The sequence below is a fragment of the Streptopelia decaocto genome (assembly GCF_964273445.1).
Source record: "Streptopelia decaocto genome assembly, chromosome: 1".
Taxonomy (NCBI): domain Eukaryota; kingdom Metazoa; phylum Chordata; class Aves; order Columbiformes; family Columbidae; genus Streptopelia; species Streptopelia decaocto.
This window is the reverse complement of record NC_138663.1, coordinates 46,263,068-46,284,422: the sequence shown is the minus strand read 5'-3', so window position 1 is coordinate 46,284,422 and position 21,355 is coordinate 46,263,068. Positions and strand designations below refer to the sequence as shown.

At 41.0% G+C, this 21,355-nt stretch overlaps 1 protein-coding gene across 3 annotated transcripts in view; it reads right to left on the bottom strand.

Moving 5' to 3' along the window:
* The window catches only part of TMCC3 (transmembrane and coiled-coil domain family 3), a 99,738-nt gene that overhangs the window by 38,139 nt on the left and 40,244 nt on the right, over positions 1 to 21,355 (bottom strand). Inside the window, exon 1 of one of the 3 annotated variants that reach the window (XM_082047313.1) lies at positions 9,178 to 9,324. The exons of the other annotated variants lie outside the window; for them this stretch is intronic. Within the exon in view, the coding sequence (XP_081903439.1) occupies positions 9,178 to 9,255 (78 nt within the window). The 5' untranslated portion in view covers positions 9,256 to 9,324. Of the gene's footprint in view, positions 1 to 9,177; positions 9,325 to 21,355 lie in introns of those variants that run through there. 3 annotated transcript variants of the gene reach the window in all.

Here is a 21,355-nt window from a genome sequence, read left to right as displayed (position 1 = left end):
AGTAATTGGACTAACACCAAGTACTGAAGCATTTTATTATATTTTCAAGTAATCTGTGTGGAGTTGAGAAAGGAAACAAGAAAATTAGCCCTGATCTCTGGTACAAATTGTTAGCCTGATTCTAGACAAATCCACATTTTTCACACTTACTTCAACACATCACAAAATCTTCTTAGTGGCTTAAAAACAAACAAACAAACAAAAAGACAGTTATATAATTCAAGAAGTGCTGTCAAGTTCATTTTACCAGACCAAAGGGGATCCAAAGGCATGAGATACAGGATGCATCTTCTTCATAACCCAATGTATCAGAAGGTTATTGGTAAATGGTGGAATTGAGGCAGGTATGAGAAGAAAGGGTTCCAGCATTTAACAAAGCTTTCCTTCAACAAGACGCCTTAACAAAAAGATATATCACAGGAGCAATCTACACTACTTGCTTAATGTTTTTACTGTATTAAGTCACTGCCATGTTAACAATATTTTATCACCTTTTCTTCCTTCGCTTTTTTAAATGTGTGCTCCACCCCTAACACCAAGAAGCATTTCTCCTGTCCTTTCCTAGTTACTATAATTTTCATATTTGAACCCATGTTTCTTGTAGACTTACATAGGATGACAGTATTTTATTATAATAAAATAATTATAATATATTGACACTGGTATGATACTATTGACACTGATAATTCAGTATCCACATACAGCACAAATATCAAAGCATAGATTCAGAGGCTCCAGACTAGTACATTCAAAATTTAGCGCAGATAGAATTCTGTGTTTCACTTACAGCACCTACAGCATTTAGCCACTTCTCAAAAAAAAATAAAAGAAGTGGGAGCAAAGTGACTCCAGTGTGGATAGAACATGTGAAGTCCCACCTCTGTTGTCTCCATTCCTCACTGTTGTCCTGGCCATGGCCAAAAGCTGCTGAGAGCTGCCCAGTTACACCCACACACTTCCCCTGCCCCTCAGCCCTGGGACAGGGAGTGAGGCAGCTTGGCACTGGGGGGGGTGCAAAATCCGTGAGCATAAGATGACCACAGTGGGTGTGAAGGAGCCCCATGCTAGGGATTTGATACCAGATAGCTCTGAGAAGCTGGGGGAAAGCTGGCAGGGTGAAGGTGGCAACCCGCAACGCTGCAGACAGGAGGAGAAGCTGTGAATGCGTGCGTAGTCAAAAGTCTTCTCTAGCCCTCCTTAACTAAGAAGAATTCCTCACATCTGATCTAAGCAACTCTCACTCAACAAAATATGTTCATTTAGTTTTTCTAATACTAAATGTCTCTTTGAGAATAGTACTGGGTTTGATCCTACTTGGTTGCGGAGCTTCCACTTTTCCTTGCAGGTGTCTGCAGTGTTCCACCAAAGCTGCTTGTCTACAGTAATCCAAAACGCGGTCAATGGCCACTGAGTCCAACAGCCACCTCCTGTATGGCTTAAACTTATCTCCTAGAAAGTGAAGGTGAAGCAGTGAATCCTCAGAAGTCCTTAGCACACTTACAATATAGTATCCTAGTAAGCTGTACTGCCCTCAATTAAAAAAACGTGAAGAGTCAGTTCTAATTGGTCTGTCAGTTTGGTCTTTGGGCGTCACTCACCTGTACAGACATGTGGGTATAAAGCTGCACATTTTCTGCATATTTATATCATTTTACTTTTGAACAATGAGACTAGCTTAATTGTAATTTCTGTATTACATGCACTGGAATAACTTGGAATAAAAGGAAGAGTGAATGCTGTAAAACCAGAGAAACTTGCTACATCAGCTTACCCTAACCAGGTTTCTCTTCCTGTCACAGTAATTCTTGTAGTGTAGCACTGAAAGCCCACTTAGAAATTCACTTAGATTTAAAAACTAATAATCTACAGCCCCAAAGCATTGACTCCTGTCGTTTCCTGTAAGCTGTGTCACTTGCTGTTTTGGTGGTGGGAGGCAATATCAGGTGTTTCTTAAGAACGGAGGACTTACACTTCCACCAGCTCTGTGCAAGGCTTTGTCTCACCTTATAAATCAACACCTCCTGTGCATACAAACAGACTTCAGAGCATTGCAGTCTTCTCTATCTTTAAAACACCAACTTCCACCATAATGCTTCATCAACTGAAAAGCCTTGTTTTAAACACAGGATTAGCAAGTCAACAGGAAAAAAAGAGAAAATCTTATTTATTACTTGAAAGGCCAATGACTAGTATCTTCTAAATGCAAATAGCCTTTTTGAAAGCCACAGTCCTATTAACTTTAACCACCCCACCCCACCCCCCCCAAAAAAAAAAAAATCACATGACACAGATAATCACAGTGTTAAATTTTTGCAATCCTTAAATATACACACAAACATACAAACACACACAGGCTGCTCTTTTTGTCACAACCTTTGCCAGGAAATGAAACAGGTTTTCAGAGACTTTTAGGCAAACCCACTACAAAAGCATTTATTTACAAAACAAAAACAAAGATGAAAACTCACCTACACCATCCTGCTTTAAGCTGGATGAGACTATAATACAAACTGGAAGTAGCATCTACCATTCTGTAAAGAACACAGAGAATTTTCCATAAGGCTGTTCTAATTCATCTTGGATTGATTCTGCAGGCCACTGGTATCAATCAAAATATTCCAATGGATTCAGGACAACTTGGATCACATTTTTATTTTAATTCAATAGCAAAGTGTTAATTCTTTGCACGCCCATGTAACTTTTTCATACAGAGCTACTGAAACAAAACTTTACAAAGGAAGGTAACTGTTACCAAACTGTACACAAAGAGGTAAACCAAAGAAAAGGTGTTTACTATACTAATGGTTAACTGAGAAATATTTAGAATTGAGGCCAAATATTTTACAGTAAAGGTCCATTAAGTACACCACAGTCTCAGTGTGCAATACAGAGGTAACTAAGAAAATACTAATAGCAGTGGTTTCCATAACTTCTGCCCTCTGGAATTTTATCCAGTTGCAACACCTAAATAGAACAACAATGAAGTCAAGCAGCTGCTAATATTACTATGCTTTTCTGGAATTTTCTGGAATTTTTTTGAAAACAAAAAGCCTTATTTCAGCTTTCTACAGTAACAGTATCACAACTCGCAACTCACTGCCTCAGCCGGTAGAGACATCACCACACTCTCATCCTTGTCCCTAAATTAAAGCATATATTATGTAAAATGATACAAAAAAAAAAACTGCCTTGGAGGAGTTTTCACTTGCTCGGCATCTCAGAAATATTAGCTGCACAGCCACAAGCCATCCCAGTTGCACACCAGGTCCCATATGTCAAGGCTTCAGAACATCATGTTTATTTTCAGCTTTGCATATTAATCCTCCACTCCTACTGTGGACTAAGGGAAGAGCAGAAAACTTGCAATAGTCAAGATATTATATCTGCAGCTCTCACTAGCAATAGTAAATGCTCTTTAACAAAGTTTCTCTATCTGAATAAACGAAAAGCAAGAATTATGTTCCACCATTCCCCAACACTACATAGAATCTAGTCTCCCACACGGGTCTTTCCTAAAACCACACTCATTGCAGGGGTGAAGATGAAAGCTGCACATTCACTAACGGTGCCAAAACAACTAAAACTGAACAACAGGCAGTGGCAATCTTTTTAGCCTGAACAATGTCAGACATCAAATCCAGCCAAAACCTTAAAGGCTTACCTATGGAGATGCTGACAATAAGCAAGCTAGGGATCTAGAGCTGTTGGCATCCCTCTACATCACCACTGGCAACCTGACAGAAGGACAATTACACGTCCTTGAAAAAGAAAGCAAACCAGAAGGTTGGTGATTTTCACTGAGTGACCATTTTTTAAAAACATACCTAATGTTTCAAAAGGTGGTAAGAGATGCCCTATTCCTGCAAGCAATACCATTCGCTGCAATAAGGATGAATCAAAAGCATAGCTAAGTAAAGAAAACACTGTACAATCTTCAGAGACATTAATTCTCCAGGTATGAAAATATGAAAGCTCTAAGTATAAAACTTCCAAACCTAATAATCAGCTTAAACCTTGAAAAGAACATGCATCCCCACTTCTACTTACTGTTTAAAACTGTCTTCTTGGGTTGGAAGGGAAAATATGGATTGGGTGAAAAAACAACCTTTATGGCTTATAATTCTACCAAAGAGGTTGACCTTGCAGGATCAGGGGAGCACAGCACTACTATGCTAAGGCATACAGCAACAATTTCCCCCTTTATTTCATTTGACAACAACTTACACCTAACACTGACCTTTAGCTTTTAGATGTATTTAATCCCCAAACCTCAAAGTGTATTAACAAAAGATACCAGCCTTGTAAACTTCCAAACATTCATTTCCAGCACTGGGAAAAAAAGTTACAAGTTTTCCAAACAGTTCTGCCATGACAAAATAATCAAAACTTGATTACTGTTTTACATGAACAAACCAGGCTTTTCTTCAGTTGTAACCAGTTAATCTGCCTTTTTAGGTTCACATGACAATTGTGGCTTCCCTCTCTTACTCCCAATACTCTTGCATCACACAGCCTACTCTTTGACAGGTTTCACACGTTTCTAGATACACCATGGATTTAAAACCAATGCCTGGAGGTCTTAACAATATTCCGTCTCATCAAATTATCTTCATCTCTTGTCAAAACATGAGGGAACTGTGGGAAAAGCGTGCATAAATTCTTCGAGCACAAAATATCTGGAGGTTTGGTTACAAGTCACAAAAGCCCAGAATAAGCATTTCTTCTATGGTGACATTTGCATTTAAAGGGATGCCAAGAGATTAAATCTCCCTTTCTCCCTAAAGCGTGGGTAGGATGTTTTTTCTGTTTTGAGTGAGGTTTTGTTTGGTTTGTTTTGGGGTTGTTTCAGTTGTTTGGCTTGGTTTGTTTGTTTGTTTTAATCCTTCTAGGTCCCTTTATGTTATTTCCTCTAAACACAGTAAAGATTTTAAGAAATAAAGGGAATCCAAGGACAGATGATGAAAGTGATTAAAGGCTTAGAAAGACTTCTATATGAGGAGAGATTATTAAAAAGACTGCCTCGATTATAGACAAGATGAATGGGAGGGGTCATAAGAGAGAAGAGTTTCCACAGAATGATTTTTCATTACTAGAAACCAAGTGGATTTCTGGATTCTCTTTTTAATGTAAGCTTGTGTGTGTGTGTGATAACGCAAGAACCCGTTCATCCACAAAACACTGAATCTACTGCTATTCTCACAAACTAAGGCTGAAAGCACAAGAAGATTGAAATTCAGATTCTCTAATTGTTAATAAATAAACCACATCTGCTCCAGGTAAGTTTTGTTTTTAAATAAAGGAAGAATTCTTATCATTTCAAATATAAGTCTACCACTAATAAAGGAAATTTCTGAATAGGCTCCAACGTGTAAGAAATTACATAATTAGGATTCCTGCATCTGGTACTTGTTAAAAGATATCACTGCACAGATTTCTGATGGCATGCAGTAAAGGAACTCACATGTTTTAGTTGTACTAGAAGAGGATTTTTCTCCTACAAATCCATCCATATAAATTTATAATTCCGATGAAATGTGGAGGATTGTTGTACTGTAAGGGGTAAGAGATCAAGAGTAAAGAGCAATTCCCTGATCATCAGCAGGAAAAAAAAGTGTAGACAGGTTTCTGAGGTCTAAATAAGACAACCTAGTGAGCATTCAGAGATTACTGCTTTAACAGAGCCTTGAAAGGTAGTCCTGACATAATGCTCTAGAAGCAGAAGTCAACACAGTGAGGCAAAAGTTAACATAGCCAAGCTGGTCTGAGCATCGAGAATGTTAGTTTCAGTTGCACAGATCTCTGCATGGACTAAGAAGCACAGTGTAAACAGAATCTGAGCACCTCTAGTCCCCCACACTACTCACTGAAAAAAAAAAAAAAAAAGTCCCTTAAGAAATCACCATGACACTATTAAGCTATCTTGCAAGCTACATATTCCAGCAAGAACAGCACTTGGTGCATGACAGCTTAAAATGCAACCCTTGTTCCCAAATCTTGTCTTACTTTATGTCTTGGATCCTGATTTTGACAGATTTGGATTAGTTTTCAAAGCATTGCAGAACTGACTAGCGGTGGATGTGAAGCGCAGTGAAGCTGCAACAAGTGGCTCTAAGAAAGGCACAGTGAAACATTTTGCACAGCTCGTTGTCCACATTGATTCCATCTGCGGCACCTGAGCAAGCTGCAGTAATCCAGATTATAGCAACCAAATACCATTAACAAGGAGAGGCAGCAAAGTGCCCTGGAAGGGCACCCTTCTTAAAGCTAGTGGTGGATGATTTATCAGAACCAAGATAACCACATGGCTGTAAATCTATACCCACCAAATAATACCAAAACTGTAAAACACTGATACCATTACATTATGAGCAATAGCAGTTTTATGCCTCACTCTGTGCTGCTGTGCACAGCATAGCTTGGCTCTCTTGTGACTCGTCCAAATAAGAGAACAGGAATCCTGCCGCTCCCTCAAAATACTTGGCCTCCTTAGATAGCAATAACTCCCCCCATACTAAGAACGACTCTGCTGTTTTTCATTAAAGTGTTTTATCTCTTTCAGGCCCTGGGAACTTCACACAAAATGTGATATATGCTTCATTGGAGAGTTGTTAGCAGAGCTCAGGATATCTTATGCTTCAAAGGGCCTCAAATAAGGTATTGAAGAGACCTGCTGCCTTCCTTGAAGGAGTTCTTTAGCTGCAGCAGAAATTGTAAAATCCTTTTCCCCTCAGATTCTACCATTTACAAACTCATAAGGCTATATTCACAGTAAGTTGTTCTAGCACTTCTGCAAACTGAATTGGGTGATGCTTTCCTATCATATATGCAGCTGCAATTTTGGAACAGTCGTCTTGCCTGCCCATAGAGAAGGCTTCACTTTCTTGTCAGAGAAGTCCTTAGATGAATGTGAAAGACACAGGCAGTAACCTATAGGATAGAGAAGTCTTTCAAAACCTGCCCACCCAAAAACTAGACTCGCTAGCCTACGTTCTACAGACTATGAGATCCAACAACTACTTTGACACCTCTCTTTCCCCCAGGCTTTATTAAATGTATCTCACCCTACTTACTATACATTGTCCCTATCCTGCTGACAAAACCAACTCCAAGACTCCCTTCACACAAACAAGTCCCTCTGGTTTGTTCAGGTTTTCTGAGTACCTTCCCATCAGCTCTGTATTGCTGTGTTCATGCTCTGCGTAGCTTTTCTCCATTAGTGTCTGGGAATGGCAGCTTTAATTCCAGCTGCTTTGATGCTTTCTATTCAGTCTCTAAAAGAAAAACAGCATTCTGCTTTCTCGCCTCTTTCCTACATAATATCACCACTTACTGCTCCTCCAGTGCCTGACCATTTCCATACCCTTGGTTAAAGCAGTAAGAGGAATGTTGCAGTTATCCAGGCAATTTACCCAGGAAAAAATCCTGTTTGTCTGGAATAAGCACAAATTGATTTAATGCTAGCTCTTGCCATCATATGGAATATACAACCTGCTGCTAGTACCTCTAGCAATTATATTACAAGTTCTGTGATATCTGACACACAATTTGTAAAACCAAAACCTCAAGCAATATAACTACATACAACTCTACAAACTTGTTACGGAGATGTATTTCCAGTTCTTACGGTCAAAGAAGGGGCAGGCTGATCCTGATGTAAAGAAACCCAAAATCAGACAGAAGCACAATGTTTTCATAAAAATTTCTTAAGGATGAGATTTTTTTTAACTTTTTCAACACACAAGTACAATACACAATATTGCATGTTAGCCCTGATACTTCATGCTTTCAAGCAGATCATCTAGACTACAGAGTGGAGGCTTCAGGTTTAACTCTCAAACATACCAAAAATCATCCTTGAAGGTATGCAACTTTCTTCCATGGCCGCAGCAGGCTATGGAGCACATTATTCTTATAGCAAGAACAATGAAGGAAAACTACTTAGTTCAACTTGTGAAGAGAAAACCCAAAGTAAACACATACAATTTTTAACTGGCTTACGACTAGTATGTGCACCCAGCTTACACTGTGAAGAGCACTGTAGACTCCAGTAGTAAAGGTTGAGTGTATAGGGTTACCTATTCTTAAAACATTTCATTATGCAGCAACAATCTGAAGCACACCATCTCTTTTCCAGCACTGCCAATTAATGAGCTGGAAGGATGGAAAGAACAGCTAAGGTACAGCACAGGGAAAAAAAAAAAAAAAGGCAAACCCAATCAAAACAAGAACTCTCCCCCCAAAAACATTTTCCTTAACAAATAGCTAATCCCTACACTTCAAACTGTAAAGCTCATTTATTTACATGCAGGATCTCAGCACAAAATACAGAACTCCTGCTGACATCCCAAGTCAGCCAGAGCAACCACCATTTTTTCATGTCTTTCTGCAATGCACAGGAAGAAAGAGTCATTTGTTTGAGCTAAGCATTTCAGTAAGAATTTGAAATCTGTGCATTAACTGGAGAGTCAACTGCCTTCATCAGTGTGACATTCACCACAAAGGCTACTAAATATATGAAAGGATCATAAGCATTACCTATACATGGCTATTGTATGAACAAATCATCAAAATAGTAAGATAAAGACAAACTTGTCAGCAGACTATAAGAAAAACTGTCCCATAAAGCCATACATCATGGATATGCAGTATATTCTTACTTGACTCCCAGCACACACAGATACACTTTTTCTGTTGATCTTCATCCCTGCCACAGCCCTCTTGGAAGCAACTTCAGGAAGGAAACTATAATCAGTCTCTGTTGCTAAATGAAATCACCTGATGATCCACAGTTTATTAAACAGAAACAGGACCAAAAACAGGTACCCACCAGTGTGATCCAGACACTGAGTCACTTCATTAAATCCTCAGCACTGTTAACTTTGGTGAGTAAGTTACTACTCTCACCTCCAACTAGTTTCTATGGGGGAAGATCGGTTTCTGTCAGGTCAACAATCAGTTTAATTTCATTTTCTGATACCAAAGCGTACTTAGAGTAGGAATATGGAAAAAAAAAAAAAAAGCACAGCTAAAAAACTTCCATGTACAGAGACAATGTAGGAAACACAGGGACCTCTTGGGTAACAAGCTGCAGGTTGGCGGCTGCCCCTCAGAGCCCGGCGGCCCCCCACCCTCACCCCCGGACCGAGGCCGCCTCGACAGCCCTGCCCGTGCCCTCACCCGCGTCTTGCGGCGCCGGTGCCGCTCCGGGTCCGAGTAGGTCCTGTCCACGGCCAGCGCCGTGTCGCTGCCCGGCATGCTGCCCTTCCTCCCGCTCCTCCTCCTCCTCAGCGGTACCCGCCACACGCAGCTAGAGTCCCGCCGACCGGCCGCACAAGCGACAGCCCAGCGGCCACGGCACTGAGTGGGCTCGGGGCGGCCGCGGCGGTGCGGGAGGACCGGGCACGCCCGGGGGCGTGTACAGCGCCGGCAGCCGCTCCTCCGCGACACTCCCGCCTTAACCCCTCCGCGCCACGGCTCCCGCCCCAAGGGCTGAGGCAGCGTCGGCCGCCGGTCGCAGCGCCCAGCGGTCCGGTCGTGAGGGAGTATCACAGTATGTTTGGGGTTGGAAGGGACCTCAAAAGATCATCTAGTCCAATCCCCCTGCTGGAGCAGGAACGCCTAGGTGAGGTCGCACAGGAACATGTCCAGGTGGGTTTTGAATGTCTCCAGAGAAGGAGACTGCACAACCTCCCTGGGCAGCCTGTTCCAGTGCTCTGTCGGGGATGTGGTGTTTCCCCCTCTCTTGGAAACAGGGAGGACGCCTGAGGGGAGGAGAGAGTGGGGGTGGGCTGCGGGCAGAGGGAGTGGGCCATAATTGAGACGGCATCTGGAATATTGTGTCCAGTTCTGGGCCCCTCAGTTCAAGAAGGACAGGGAACTGCTGGAGAGAGTCCAGCGTAGGGCAATGAAGATGATTAAGAGCGTGGAGCATCTCCCTTATGAGGAAAGGCTGAGGGAGCTGGGGCTCTTTAGCTTGGAGGAGACTGAGAGGTGACCTTATTAATGTTTATAAATATGTAAAGGGTGACTGTCATTAGGATGGAGCCAGGCTCTTCTCAGTGACAACAGTAGGACAAGGGGCAGTGGGTTCAAACTGGAACACAAGAGGTTCCACTTAAATTCGAGAAGAAACTTCTCAGTGAGGGTGACAGAGCACTGGAACAGGCTGCCCAGGAGGGTTGTGGAGTCTCCTTTGGAGACATTCAAAACCCACCTGGACGCCTTCCTGTGTAACCTCATCTAGGTGTTCCTCCTAGATTGGACTAGGTGATCTTTCGAGGTCCCTTCCAATCCCTAAGATTCTGTGATAATTCGCTTTTTTATTTACAAAAAATTTGAAGGCCAGAGCTTCCGAGGGGGGCAAGGATGCTCTCCCAGAGGTATGGCTGGGTGTGTGACAGTCCCATTTCTCCTGCAGACAAGCACTGGTTTTGTTTAGGCTTCTCACTAAAAGCTCCAGCTCTTGGAAGGAGTTGCCATCAATCAACTACCTTGACTTCTGTTAAATCTAGACCTTGTGGCTACAGCAAAACCTCACAAAACAGCACATCCTAAAGGCTCAGAAGTCCGAAGCGGAAAGGAAGAAAAAAACCAGAAGTATTAAGTACGTTGTTGTTTTGGGGCAGACTCACTTGTCAGGCTTTGGCTGTTTGCGGTAGCATAATGCACCCTGAACGCAGATGAGTGCTGCTGCTGGAAAGCCTGTGATATGTAGTTTTCCACAATAAACATGTTATAAAAATTCTGTCAAACCAACTAAACAATCAGGGTCTGCGTTCTTCGAAGTGGTCAGTGAAGCATAGCAACCAATTCAGTCCCCATTTTTGTGTATTACACAAACAAAATACATCCTTCAGTGTCCTAGCACAGGAGAGCTTCAACCATACTTGTGAACACCCAAGGGAAACAAAACATGTTTTCTGGGACATATATATGCCAATGTACTTAATTCCTAAGAGTTGAGCAGAGTTCCTGACTAATTTTTGCTTTCATCTTCAGAACTGCTATGCTGATGAATGCATTTAAATCAGTAACACCTGACACATTTTAAGCTACTGGAAAGTGTAAGTAGAGTATTGTTTTTATAATCACTCACTAAGTTGTACAGGAGAAGTACTTTTCTATTTTCTGGAATCAGTAGTTGTGTGATCACTTCAACCTTTTTACACAAAGTAAATCTGGAGTTCCTTCAGACTGATTCCCTTGCAGCAGCAGCAAGACTTCACCTTTTAGGGACAGTTATTAGGACGCTCATGCACCAGTCACACTGCTTTTCTTCTCTAGTTGGAGACAGCAACAGTCTCAAGGCATATGCATATATACACATACATAAACAAAGACAGCTAACTACCCTAGAAGGGGCTTGCAGCTTTTAAAAATATTTCTCCAGCACCATTTAGATTTTTAATTGGAATTTTATGTTCTGAGATACCACTACTATCAGAAGTTAATTTTCTGACACAAGGCCCTCCTTGGTGTTTTCACATAATGAGGTCTTCAAAAATGAAAGACCTGAAATTCTTAAGTAAAAATAAATCCTAGACCTCACCATCTTGGCAGGTGTTTCTTCTTCAACGAGTTTTTACAAAGTTATCCCAAATTAAGTAGTGAGTGGGTTTACTAAGGAAGTGTTATTTGCCCAATGCGGTATTCAAAATAACCAAACTAACACAGGATACCTGCACACAGGTGATGACTTGCCATCCTTCCTGTACTTCTTATACAGCTGAACTAGATAAAGTGGAAAGGCTGCTGGGAAAAAGCTTTAAAATGGGAATTGGATTTCTTCAGTCCTTCAGCTCAGACATGAAAGTTAATTCACAACTCAAAATGTGCCAGAGGGTGGGGAACTGTGGAGGTGAAGGTCAATAAGAAATTAAGTAGGCAAATGTTGTGGGTTTGGAGTTTTCACTGAAGTTAAAATTGCACATTTCCAAAGGGGACTGAGCAGCTTCCAGCATCTAGGATGAAACATCCTTATTTTCTCAGAAACTTTTGGGAGTTTTTTAAGCCTTGCCAAATGTAGCTGATCAAAGCATAGAGAAAGTAAGTAGTGGGAAAAGGGGCACATAAAAGGCTTCAGCTGCTTGGCTCTTTAGTAATACAAGGCATATAAATCACAGTTTATTCAAAAGTTTGAGAGTTTTATTTAAATAATATCAGCTTTATTTAAATAATACCAGCAGACTAACCAAAAAATGATGAAACTTCTCTTCCTGGCCTGTAGCAGGAGCAGATGGACTTTTCTCCTGTGGCATGTTTGCAGAATACATTTCATGTTGTTTGGCTGAGCAAAGACCACTCCCCCTCCTCTCGCACACACAGCTGGTTTGTACAGCTCCCCTTCCTCGTTCCAAAGCAAGAGACATGACTCCCCGAACATGGCAGAGCTCTGCACAGCACAGTACTTCTGACAGCCTCACCAGATACTTCTCTCACTGCTATTTTTCAAAAGCCCACGGAGTTTGAATAAATGCTCTTCCCACACACTCCATCTACCCTACTCTAAACTGAACCTTCAACCCACTAAAGCAAATCCTTCCAGTTATTGTCAGGAGCATGAGGCCGGACTCACAGTGACACAGACAGGTGGCAGCCCGTAGATGAATTCCCTCATCCTTTGTTTTTCTCACAAAGTACTTTTTAAATTAAATTCTATGGTTTAAATTAATGATGAGTGTTAAATCATCCCAGCCATCATGTCAATTTTAAAGTTCAAATACCTCAAAATCCCTCACTGACTGCCCAGCTGTCTTTAAAAGGCAGAGAGTACTTTTCATCTTTTTCCAGTGCTTTCCCTCACTCCAGCATACTGGCATGACCCTCAGTGCTTAATGATTGGTATTTACATTTTGCCTGCCTTTTTAAAGTGACCTTTCAAAAATAATGCCAATTAGGAATGGAAGGTCTGGTTAGACTTAAGATCACTGTAAAAGGGCGTACACCACCGTATTCATCATTCAGAGGGACTGACATCAATACTGGGTTTGCCTGCGTTTCCCTGTTTTAGCAATGTCAAATCTCTGGAGAGGCAGCAGAGGCACCTCTTTGACCAAAACAGCCCTATCAGGCAGAGATTTCCACTAACGACTCCCCTCTCACTCTTCCCCGCAAAAGCTGCATCTGTGCCATCCATGTCCTGCTGCATGACCCTGTGCAGCAGACACAGCAGTCCCACCTGTGAGCCATGAATTATCTATATGGACTTATGTACGGGCCATGGAGGGAGAAGAAGCGGCAGTGGTGACAGCGGGATTACTTAGCAAAACCCAACTCCTACACAATGTAATCCCATAGATGGAGCTGTGGGCGCACACTGGGAAGTATCACAAGAAAGGAAACCTTTATGGAGATGGGAAGCATGGAAATCCCATCATTAGGAGGCTCTCTTGAGGTTTGGCTCTCTTCTTTTTCCAGATTAATCAGGAATCTGGATCTTGACAATTTCTTTCTTTGGACTTCCACTACCACATTTGTAAAAGGAGAAGCACAGCATATCTTTCTTTTGCGGAGAACCTTGAGCTCTCCAGAATTAAAAATGCTATTATTTGAATGTTGTGTTCTGTTGTTGTTGGGAGCAATTAAACGTGTCAGGTGTATATTGGCAAAGGTACAATCAGGAAGAAGGCAAAGGTCCCTTTTTCCACAATAGCAACATCTGTACTCCAAACAGGATACTGGGGCTTCTTATGAGAGACTTTTTAACATGCCCTCCAAAGCATTTTTCCAAAAGCTTGTAGCAGCCAGCCTCCAGGGAAAAGGCTTACGTGGTGACAGACTGTCAGTGCCATTTCTAAATCTGACGGCAAATGGGACAGTGCCGAGTGACGTCGGTCTTGCAGTTATCCATGAGCACACTGCCACAGTGCTCAGTTTATCTGCCAAAGCATGAGCCTTTCACACCCACAGGAAAGGAGATACTCTGCTTTGTCTGTACCCAGCACAAGCTACCACGGATCACACAGAGACTTACAGCTTGAATTGCCAAGCTGTGATGTTCTTTCAGAAGATGTTGATAAACATTCAGATATCAAAGTAAAATTTTAAATCAACTCCTCTCCTCCCCTGTTATCTCCTCATTAAGAAATATTTTATGTGCTTTCAGGATATTAAAGCCATGGACACTCTATGAGTACCCACTTCCTATACGGGAAAAAGATTCCAAAACTAATACTGTTATCGTGCATTAGTGAGATACATTGATAGGGGGTGAAGGATAGAGAAGCAAGTAAAAAATTCCAGTTGAGGGTAACAGAAGTTCTCCCTCTTGGTTTTCCCCCCCACTGTCGCCTACTATCCTGCACCCCTTGCTGTGTGATGAGAGGCAACTTCAAGCCCTTTCCTCATTCTCGTACAGTCTAGGTAATTTCTGCTACATAATTCCTCATTGCTGCTGCTGAGTGACAGCAATAGTGCAAAGAGTACCTACAGGATGGTGGCAGTGTTTTGCATTTCAAATGCTGGGAATAAGAGCCACCTCTTCAGCAGACTTGAATGACAGCTCTTCTGTATACCCAAGAACTTACTTGGAGCGCAGCTGTTTACATTAAAGGTGACCTGTGTTGCAGAGGCAAGCACAGAATTATTCCTTGGGCGATGTGAACTGTTGCTGCTCATCAGATTTAAAATGTTCGTCTGCCTCATAGTATGTGATGCGGGGCCCTCCTGGGAATGACTGTATCGTCTCTCTCCCAAATCGGCCACTGTGATAGTGCCATGAGCTATGCAGGACCAACAGCTGCAGCCTGTTGGCACAAAAATTTGTACCCCTTTCCAAAACACAAATGTGAACTTGCATCCAAACTGTTCAGACTGCAGCCAGAAGATAGACAGCCTGAATCTCCTATTACTGCATATCCTGATAGTTACATCAGTGAGACCTTTTATACCAAATTAAAACAAGCCAAAACCTCAAACTATACACAGCCCGCAAGCACAAGAATTGCTCTCAGGATGTGCCACCTCTACCTGCTGTTCGGAGAAGTGCACGCAGCCTCCCTGAAGTGGCAGGGAGCTGGGTAGCTGACACCTGAGCTCCCAAAGGCTCTGTAAGTGAATACACTACCACTTTCACCCTACTGCCTTATGGCCATAGCTTAACAGACATCTCTGAGAGCATGTGGCTGATGGTTGCACAAAGAGATTGTAGATTGTGCTGGATAGGAATCCGTCAATTTTATTTGTCTACGCATTGCACGGCTGTAGCTCTGTGTAAGTTATTTCACGCTAAATGCGTGACATCAATTATTTCCATATCAAGAGACAATGTCAAGCACAGGATTAGGACTTCTTTGACAGTCAACCAGAAAACAGAGATGGGTTATTAAAGGACAGCAAAACTAATGATTATACAAGTAGCCCCGCACCTCTTCCTGGTGAGCATTGTTACAGCACAGCCCTTTGGGGTTCATTAGAGTGACAGGGGACCACCTACAACTCATCTAGCTGTGGTTCTGGTAATTCTAATTCAATGGAATATGAAAGCTCTCCTTTAAAACTACATGAACAGGGAACTGCATTCAGTCAGTTATCAGGTGGGTTAACAAGGGATTAATAAAAGCCATTAGATAAATACGGTTAAGAGCTAATTTGAGAGAAGCGTAATAAAAACAGAAAGCTCCTTCCAGTTTACTTCTCAGTCTGTCAGACCTAAACATAAAACATTCAGCTCTGATTTGGGTGACAGGGACTTGAAAGATTGACATCAACTAAGCAGAAAAGCCTAAATGCCACTATGTTTAATTAGCATAAATTTTCCAAGTGCCTGATTTTCACAACAAATATTTTAAAACCCACAGAATAGCAAAGACATTTGCATTAGGCTAAATAAATTTGCATCAGGTATCATTTATAAGTATCCAGCAACACACTCCCTTTACTCATCTCAACACAGTAATTTATCAAGGAGCTGGTTCTGGCTTATTATTATGTATTGCTATATAATTCTACAGCATAGTTTTCACTGAATGAAGTATTTGCCATATATGCTTTTCTTGGTTGTACTGCTAATAGCTATTACATTCATTTTACTTTCATTTTATAATGCTTTTTATGGATAAAATCCAGGTCCACTGATTAAAGTTTTACAAATTGCTTCAATATGCAAGGCCTTTATCACATATTTCTGCATATTCCACAGCAAATTCACTCACTAGTAATGTCCCAAAGATTGGTGCAGAGCTTCATAACTTCCTACATGTAAGTAAGCATTTTTAACAACATCAAACTGTATGCATATGTTCCTGGATCAGAACTATATGACTACTGGAATCATCATTTAGATTGGAATTTAGATTGAGTGAGGTTAGACGTGTGATTAGTTGACCATGGAGGCAAGTGGTAAGATACAATATGATTCCTACTTTTAATTATCCTGGTGCTATCAGATGCTTCAGAATAGTACAGATTTTTAAGCAGAAAAAATAAGCCTGATTTTTTAACATATACTCATCCTTTTGGGCCTTTAAAAATCGTAAATTCATCAGCTATTATTAATTAGGAAATTTTGGGATCAATTTTTGAAAGATTGAAGTCTTCTGCTTTGTTCTCATACAACCAGCGAAATGAATGAGATCTAGAGTACAATTTGCTTATCCCTGGGACATGAGTTTTAGCAGGAATGTATAAGAAGCAGCTTATTTTGCATTGTTTTTGGAAACTGTAGCAACACGAGTTAGACGCCTAGCATTTCAGGGGAGTTTCCCCCTGAACTCCCATTATGGAAAATATTACAGCATGAGGTCACTAGAAAATTGAATACACTTGCCAATAAAAATTCCTATTCTGCTATATAGGAATATCATTTTCTGGAACAAAATTAATAACTTGTTTCCACATTATTATTGTAACTGAGCTTTTCTTACTGAAGTTATATCTGTGCAGGGTGGGATTTCTTTTTCTTTACCTTCTTAACCAATACAACTATGTTGATAAAGCATTTATAAGTACTCAAGGTGGAGAACCTTAGTGTCCACAGGGGCTGGATGGCACAAGCAGAAGACACCTTACAGCAGCCAGACAGCTCTGAGGCTGGAAGAAAGTGAAACCCCTTGTCCTTCCAGCACCCACCGTGTATGAAGTGTCAGGCCTACCCATCCCCAGCTAACCTCAAGTGGCACTGAAAGATGAAGCCATCTCTCTTCTTGCCTCAAAAAAAACCCGATTTTGGCAACAGGGTTTAGGTTGGTTTGATCTGGAAAGCTGGCAGGTAATTGCCTCTGCTCAAGCTACAAGCAGCTCCCGACTTCTCTTCTGTAACCACCCCAGGCCAACAATTTTACGGATATCAGACATATTTTTCAAGCCCAGTATAAAGGCATGACATTATCAACAAGAATCTCACAGGCACATGCTTACAAATCAAAACAGAGGAAAAAACTGTAATCATTATAGGCTTACTAGTGAAACTATTTTTTTACCATGTTTCCTTAATTGTGTTTGTGTTTGCGTGTGTACCTCTCACACATACACAGCTTTATAAACAATTTTATTGAAATTATTATAAGGGGAGAAACTGAGTGTTCCAGCTTTCCTATTCTGCTAAAAAGATTCATTATTAAATACAGGTTTTGAAACACTTGTAATCATGAGTCTCAGTAGAAAGCATTGCAGCAATATATACTCTAATAGCAACATGGTATCATAAGCATATGTCATATATCATAAGCATGTATCATATATCATAAGTATATATCATAAATAATTAGGAGTTCTAGCAACCAGGCATATAAAAGTTACGACAAAGTAACACAGCTCAGGAGAAGATGTGTTATACAAATCAAAATAAACCCTGCAGAAACAAATGGTATTGCAGAGGTGTAGGACATGAAGGGAAAGCACCTGCCTTGCAGCTCACTCTGTCACTCACCAATTCCAATGATTTTCAGCATCTCAAACGCACGGATCTGGTACAATTACAAAACAACAGAGCATATTCTTCATTAACACTCACCAAAACCTTTCATGTCTTTAAATTGAAAGGTTGCCTTTTTACCTAATTGGTACAATTTCTCACATATTTTATATTTTTAAAACAATATATCACAAACCTTCCACTGTTTGAAAACTTAACAGGAAAAAACCTCTTACGAGAGGGGTTTTTTTAATTTCCATTTTCATTTTTCATTTCACTTATTTTTCATTTCTGCCACAAGTTTTCACTAACATCACCTACCATTTTCCAGCAGTTCTGTTTTGCGCTGCTGAAACTCTGGGCATGGTTTGAGGATTTGCTTAAGCTGACAGGCAGAGTTCTGCCTTGGCTGGTGAGCAAAGCCGTGCTGGTCACGTACCTGGAGCTGTGCTGTAACTGTGCAGAGAGTAATAGCAAGCAGCTGTGGAAGGGTGTTCTTTATATATGCTCCTGTTGTGTAGATAAAGAATGATCCCAGGTACAGGTGGGGCCTCCTGATAGGGCAGCCACCATCTGACATCAGTGGCCTTGAAACTACGGGCAGGGGAAGGGATCAGAAGGCCCATAAACAGCAATGGCCAGTGACTGATACCAACCTGGAAGCAACCCATGTGAGCTGCCCACAGGCAGTAACATGGGCAGAAGCCTATTCATGCTTTGTACTTAAGCTACAGCAAACCCCACTGACTGCAGAGTTCCTATGTAGAATTGATGACTGGTAGGTGAAGGGTCTGGAGAGAAAGTCCTATGAGGAGCAGCTGAGGAAACCAGACTTGTTCAGCCTGGAGAAGAAGAGGCTGAAGGGACCTTATTGCTCTCCATAACTACCTGAAAGGAGGTTGTAGCATGGAGGGTGCTGGTCTCTTCTCCCAAGTGACAAGAGCTAGGACAAGAGGAAATGGCCTCAAGTTGCACCAGGGCAGGTTTAGATTGGATATTAGGAAAAATTGCTTCACAGAAAGGGTTGTCAGGCGCTGGAACAGGCTGCCCAGGGAAGTGGTTGAATCACTATCCCTGGAGATGTTTAAAAGACGCATTGATGAGGTTCTTAGGGACATGGTTTAGAGGTAGACTTGGCAGTGCTAGGTTAATGGTTGGATTCGATGATCTTAAAGGTCTTTTCCAACCAAAATGATTTTGTGAGTCTATGTGCATGTATTATCAGGGCAGAGAGATGTACCTTTAATGCCTGTGTTTGTTTTACTGTCTTACCCTTGAGGCTGGTTTGTAATTTGGGTGCAACAGTTAGCAGGTCAAAGAGCTGATCCAGGTGAAAACAACCTCTGTCAAAACAGAATAAATCATTAAATTGCAAAAATATGTAAATATTAGTTTCACAGGCTCCCTCATGTGACTGGCTGCTCAGTTCCTCAGGCCATGGTGTTGACTCAGGAAAGTGGGTGGGGAATCATGCCTGAGGGCACAAGGCAGAACCCAGCAGAAGTCAGGAGGACTAAGGTAGATCATGCAATCACACTGTTAGTTGACAAGAGTTTAATTGTGTCATGGCATATTGGGTACATTTCCATCCAAAGACTCTTAACATCAATATTTTCTGGATCTTTATAAAGGGTAATTATCCTTGTAAAAAATATGGAGGGAGGATGCAGTCAAATGTAAAGCCATCTAACATTTACATAAATCTAGAAAGGCATGGGCATCTCAAAACGAACTATTAAAAGTTTAAAATGAACTATTTTCTCATTTTCTAACAGAACTTCAATAATAGTATGAGTCATTCAGGCCTTGAAAAAATAACAAACAGCTTAATCCAAGCAAAAACCTATCTGGAAGCTTCAGAGTGAATCTTCTGGTGAAGCTGAGATCAGCAATTATATGAATATCATGAAACCAGCTGCTGAAATTATGATGAGGGAAAGATGAAAAGCAACAGGGCTGCCTGAACGACCAAGAATAATGCAAATGTAGCAAATGAACATCTGTGGAGATAAAACATCTGAGGTATGCAAACTATTATCTGATTTGCTAGAAAAGGGAAAAAAAATCTTTCTATATAACAAAAATAAGTGACCCAGCATGAAAGCTATGCTCTTGTCTTCTCTAAGAATGTGTCATCTCCAGGGGTGCTTCACTAAATCTGTATAAACTTTGCCTTTGCTACTAACAATGAAATTACCTTTAGTTATCTGAACTTCATCTGGTCAGTCCCCAAAACTGTAATGTATTTATTTTTCTAAGGGACCTAATAGTAACAAATAAGGGTGCATCTGTACACAACTCAGCTTCAATGATGCAGAAAAGAAGTATATAAACTCAACTAAATCAGCAGGGAATTCCTGCATTCCTTTGTAGGCAGCTGAGTAAGCATTTAAAAGTTAAACAATGTCCCTAAGCATTTAAATAGCTTAAAGTGAATCCTCTTCTTAAAATGAGAATAAAAACAAGCAAATGTTTAGTAACTGCTCTCAGCACGATATTTTCCACCCATCTACCAAAATCATACCGTGAATTTAAAACAGAAGAAATTAACATAACCCAAATCAGCAGGTTTTTCCCCTGCAAGGCGTGTTTTCTATTTACTGAAACCTTTTCCTTTCCTCTTTGCATGCACAAATTCCCTGCAATTTGTTTGCATTGCAACAAAGATCTTTTTGACTTGATTCCCCCAAAACTTCTTGACACAGCCCTCTTGTTTCCTTTTGTAGCTTCTACATCTACACACATACAAATGTGCAACCGTAAATACACGCACATGAGCATTTCCCCCTCCTTTGGTTTTCCAATATTCCTCAGTAGCTGTGAACGATGCTTCCAGCAAACAAATCCCTACTATTTTCAACACGTCTTTATATTGGCCTGTAATCTCAGAAATAAGAAAAACTATAAACAGAAAACTTTGAGGTTAAAAATACATTGCTCTAGCCACCTTCTCTTTGTTCATTAGATATTCTACAGACACGCATATGTATAAACATACATTATTAATTTATGTTTCCCCAGTTCTTACAGCATTTTATCAGCAGAGTGAGCAGTTTACACGTGGCACTGCTCGGTGTGTAGGGGGAACTCCCACATTGTGCCTCCCTGACTTCAGTCTGCTAGCTGCCTGAGCAGTTGTCAGCCAGGCACAGTGTTGGATGGACAGTAAATAGTAAAACAGGGCAGAGCGAAGAAAGTTAAGAGTTTCTTTGAGAAATGATGTTACCAGTGTTGGTACATTTTTACCCCAAGAAGGAAAAAATAACTGGACTTGTTCTGCATGTTACAGGTTGATTGGAGCTGATTTTTAGTAACAAATTATTGCAACAGATTTTTAAGATATCATGAAATTGGGACAAACCTTTTTAATTCTGTGAACACCACCAACTTTCAACAGCTAAGGAACCGCTCAGATCTCTTCTGCTGTTGCTGATGGGTTTTATTTCAATAAATTGTGGACAGCCATTAAAGTAGGGAAAAAATCAGTCCTGTAACTGGAACGAG